We start from the raw sequence: 4,842 nt of genomic DNA on the forward strand, positions 1-4,842 counted from the left end.
AATGACCCTCGGTATAGTAGCATACAATTTTATTATTTCTAAGTTCAATTGTTATTAAAAAATATTTTTTTATTTAAAAAATATTATTTCTGTCTTTTTAGATTTTTGCACACACACCACAACAGATTTTTTTTTTTGCAAATAAAAAAGCAGAAAACAGTTTGGCGCGAAAAATTCTAGCAGAATTTCTTTTCGCAGTCGGCAGAATTGACATCAACTGCACTTCTCATTTAAAATACACATGTTCGATATCCTAGCCTTTTACGGTATGACATACCAGCAATGTAAAAAGGTGCAGCTTGGTTGACGTCAACGCAGCTGGTTTGAAGTAAAAGCAGCGACTCGAATTAGGCGCGTAGAAACACGATAAAACTGGTTATTGAGTAGTTATAATAAACGATTACTTAGGAAAACACAGGGTTGTTATAAAGAGTTGCATTAAATAGTAGCAATGCTTAAGAAAAGCAGTGTTGTATTTTCAAAGTATCATTTATGGGATGCCATATTATTAAAACATTGCGTTTAAAACGTTATATTTAAAAATTATAATTTTTATAAAGTAAACATTTTAACAAAATGGTAATTTAGGAAATATTAATTATATGTATGCTTTAAATTTAAGTGTATTTTATTTTATTAATAAAATATTGCGCTAATAGTGTAGCCAGATTATATTTAAATGTTAAAATATACAAATTAACCTCACCTGCTTCGTTGCCATAGCAATAAGTATTTAATAAAAACAAAACATTTATAAAACTTAAACATTTCTTGCAGTAGAAAATTTTACTAAAAAATGGAAGATTTACAAAATAATTCCTCGCCAAATGTTTTGCCAGTGGTCAACTTTCAATCGGATGATTTAATTGAGAAATTAAAACTTTTAAATTATGAAAAAACCTTATTAAGTGATTTAAAAATGAAACCCTTATCACGGTTCTACTTTGTTAAGTCTACAAATCCTGGTGAACAATTTTACATGTTCACCTTAACTTGCTGGTGGCTGTGCCAAAAGTTGGGTAAAATATGGAACGTCCGCAGGAGTACGATGATCCAAATGATGTATATCGAAAATATTAGCAATACTGGAACAAATGGTAAGTTGGGGGTTGGAAAAATAGATTAGATAATAGATGGATAGATAGCTAGATAGATAGATAGATAGATAGATAGATAGATAGATAGATAGATAGATAGATAGATAGATAGATAGATAGATAGATAGATAGATAGATAGATAGATCGATAGATAGATAGATAGCTAGATAGATAGATAGATAGATAGATAGATAGATGATAGATAGATAGATAGATAGATAGATAGATATGATAGATAGATAGATAGATAGATAGATAGATAGATAGAATAGATAGATAGATAGATAGATAGATAGATAGATAGATAGATAGATAGATAGATAGATAGATAGATAGATAGATAGATAGATAGATAGATAGATAGATAGATAGATAGATAGATAGATAGATAGATAGATAGATAGTAGATAGATAGATAGATAGATAGATAGATAGATAGATAGATAGATAGATAGATAGATAGATAGATAGATAGATAGATAGATAGATAGATAGATAGATAGATAGATAGATAGATAGATAGATAGATAGATAGATAAATAGATAGATAGATAGATAGATAGATAGATAGATAGATAGATAGATAGATAGATAGATAGATAGATAGATAGATAATAAATAGATAGATAGGTAGATAGATAGATAGATAGATAGATAGATAGATAGATAGATAGATAGATAGATAGATAGATAGATAGATAGATAGATAGATAGATAGATAGATAGATAGATAGATAGATAGATAGATAAATAGATAGATAGATAGAATAGATAGATAAAGATAGGATAGATAGATAGATAGCTAGATAGATAGATAGATAGATAGATAGATAGATAGATAGATAGATAGATAATAGATAGATAGATAGATAGATAGATAGATAGATAGATAGATAGATAGATAGATAGATAGATAGATAGATAGATAGATAGATAGATAGATAGATAATAATAAATAAATAAATAGATAGATAGATAGATAGATAAGATAGATAGATAGATAGATAGATAGATAGATAGATAGATAGATAGATAGATAGTAGATAGATAGATAGATAGATAGATAGATAGATAGATAGATAGATAGATAGATAGATAGATAGATAGATAGATAGATAGATAGATAGATAGATAGATAGATAGATAGATAGATAGATAGATAGATAGATAGATAGATAGATCATACAAATTTAACTATTTTTTTCTAAACAACAGGATGTACCCATCGATTTTACACCCAACAAACTTATACGAGGAGCTGGACCAAATTGTATCTTCGTCCTAGATACATTGGCCACACAAGCCTTAAAAATAATGAGGACTATCATGTCAGAAACTACATATAGCGCAAGAAGATGAAATTGCCAATGATTATCTGGAAGATAATGCTGAAATTATACTCGAGAAAATAGAAGATGAACAGAATGATGCGCTAAGTGATGATAACAGTGAACTGGATTTAAATCAAAATTCCCTAAGACAGTGGGGACAAAAGAGGCCACATCATATATTGGATCATGAAAACATTAGCGGAGGTGGTGGCAATAGTTTGCAGGTAGCAGATAAGTTAACGGATCAACAAACTTGGCGTTTGGAATTTGAAGAAGTAATGCCTCAGTTAAAGGTTTACGTACGAAGTGACGTAAGAGATTGGCGGGCGCATTTAAATCAAATGAATAGTTTAAAAGAGAGTATAACAGAGGTAGGTATATAATTCTGGAGGCAATGGAAATAACAATAGAATTTCCAATTTAGTGGTATAATTAAGGCATTTGAAATCAATTATTGCCTTAATTTGGACCCAATTAAAGTGAAAATTTCGATCAGTAACCCCTATCACAAAGTTAAAGAAATTTATTTATAGTTTACAGAAGGAACTCAAACCGAATTGAAGAAGTTACACAATGAGTTCACTTTTAGTTTGGAAAAAATCGAAAGTCGTGAAAAACATTTGAATAATGAATTGCATAATTTAATTATGCAATATAAAGATGTTTCTATAGAATTGTCCAATGTTCAATACGCCCATACTCAAGTTCTAGAAGAAACCGAACGTTCCATGGATCAACTAAAGTCTGTTATATCCGAAAATGATAATAAAAAGGCAGAAATGGAGAGGAGGGGACAAATGATGTCTGACAGCAGTAAGATATTGAAAATATTAATTATAAACTGACTTTGAAATTTTGAAATTTGTTTTGGATCTTCTTCCTGCAGGTTTTGTTTTGCAGATTAAAAAAGCCGTCTCGAAAATTAAGGATGATGTGGCCCATTTGAATTTAGAGGTGGCTTTATTAATCAATGGCATAGATCGTGATATTTTAAAAAGAACTGGACCAGGCATGGAAATGGAAAAGTTTATATAATTTCAAAATAAATGTTTTTTTTTTAAAGTTATCTTAATTTTTTGTATTTTTAAGTGGAATCTTATAAAGGGACCTATTAAATGAACGCCATTTAGCACTTTGTATAAAATGTATATATTCCCACGCAATAAACAACGTTCTGTAATAGTTCTTTTTTTTATCAATTTTCCAAGTATTAAAAAATATCAAAACAATTCAATTTCTTTGTTGATCCTCCATGATCAAGAAGGAAGACAAAAAAAAGCCACACAACGTGAAGACCACAAATTGTTTACAATATTATCACTCTGATAGTAGTACAAGAACAAAAAATTAAGAAGTGACCAAATATGGCAACAACAACAACTACAAATTAGGGAGACGACATTCAATACAATGAATGAAATGTGTTTTTTGTGGTGCTGTTGTTGCTGTTGTTGTATTGTCGGCACAATCATCATTTACTAATGGAATTGTTACTTGTTGAATGTAAACAAATATAAAAAAAGTTTTTATTATTTTTTATTTGTCTGCCATTTAATAGAGACAAAAATGACGACAATATTTGGGCCATTAAAAAAATGGAAACGATAAATATAAAACAAAGTAGGGAGAGGCATCATCATCATCATATACCACACACATCTATTTGGATCTTTAGAACGTATGTATGTTAATGAATAGTTACTGATGATTGGTTGACCGAGATTACGAAGGGCATAATTGGTAAATCAAGATTGTATTTAACACCACTTTGGAACTTTAGTTTTGATGCTGTAATATAAACATACCCGATTGGAAATGTCATGTACCTGTTGTTTGATAAAATCTGCTGTTTGCTTTAGTATTGGTCAAATATTACCGGTTTTTGGTTGGAATATGCCAGGCAATCATAATATACATATATGTCTATAGATTTTCTTGTGCAAAATCCAGCAAATCTGACTAGTACCAGAATACGGTTAGTAAAATTTATAATTCAATGATTCCAAATACTAATTATCGATCCATAATTATATGAGTATGCGAAATTATCAAGATAAACTGGACTAACAAATTTTATAAATAAAGGTGTCTTCGACCTGATGTAACGTCTCAAAGATGACCAAATTTGATGACACGATAACTCAAAAGCCTAAGCCAAGATCGTAATCTGCCCAGTTCCATCCTTCAGAAAAATAAACTTTCTTAATGATTTCTAAACATTTTCCAATTTAATTTTTCTTCAAAAAGACCTTTTTTCGAAGAGATTTTCGAAGGAACTTAGATAAAATTTTTAAATCGATAAGAAATCAGATCAGTTAGTTAGTTAGTTAGTTAGTTAGTTAGTTAGTTAGTTAGTTAGTAGTTAGTTAGTTAGTTAGTTAGTTAGTTAGTTAGTTAGTTAGTTAGTTAGTTA

The 4,842-nt window shown here is 29.3% G+C and overlaps 1 protein-coding gene across 1 annotated transcript; it reads left to right on the forward strand.

Moving 5' to 3' along the window:
- The first annotated feature begins 796 nt into the window (after positions 1-796).
- LOC119611233 (intraflagellar transport protein 57 homolog) lies at positions 797-3,464 on the forward strand. The gene is given in 7 exon segments (XM_037966749.1): positions 797-1,019; positions 1,022-1,060; positions 1,063-1,097; positions 2,314-2,418; positions 2,420-2,800; positions 2,963-3,242; positions 3,316-3,464. Coding segments are annotated over 7 exon segments (1,212 nt in total).
- Positions 3,465-4,842: the final 1,378 nt, after the last annotated feature.

This window comes from Lucilia sericata, unplaced genomic scaffold, assembly GCF_015586225.1.
Source record: "Lucilia sericata isolate MDLA Ls3-8-SP2 unplaced genomic scaffold, ASM1558622v1 Contig001394F_arrow, whole genome shotgun sequence".
NCBI lineage: Eukaryota > Metazoa > Arthropoda > Insecta > Diptera > Calliphoridae > Lucilia > Lucilia sericata.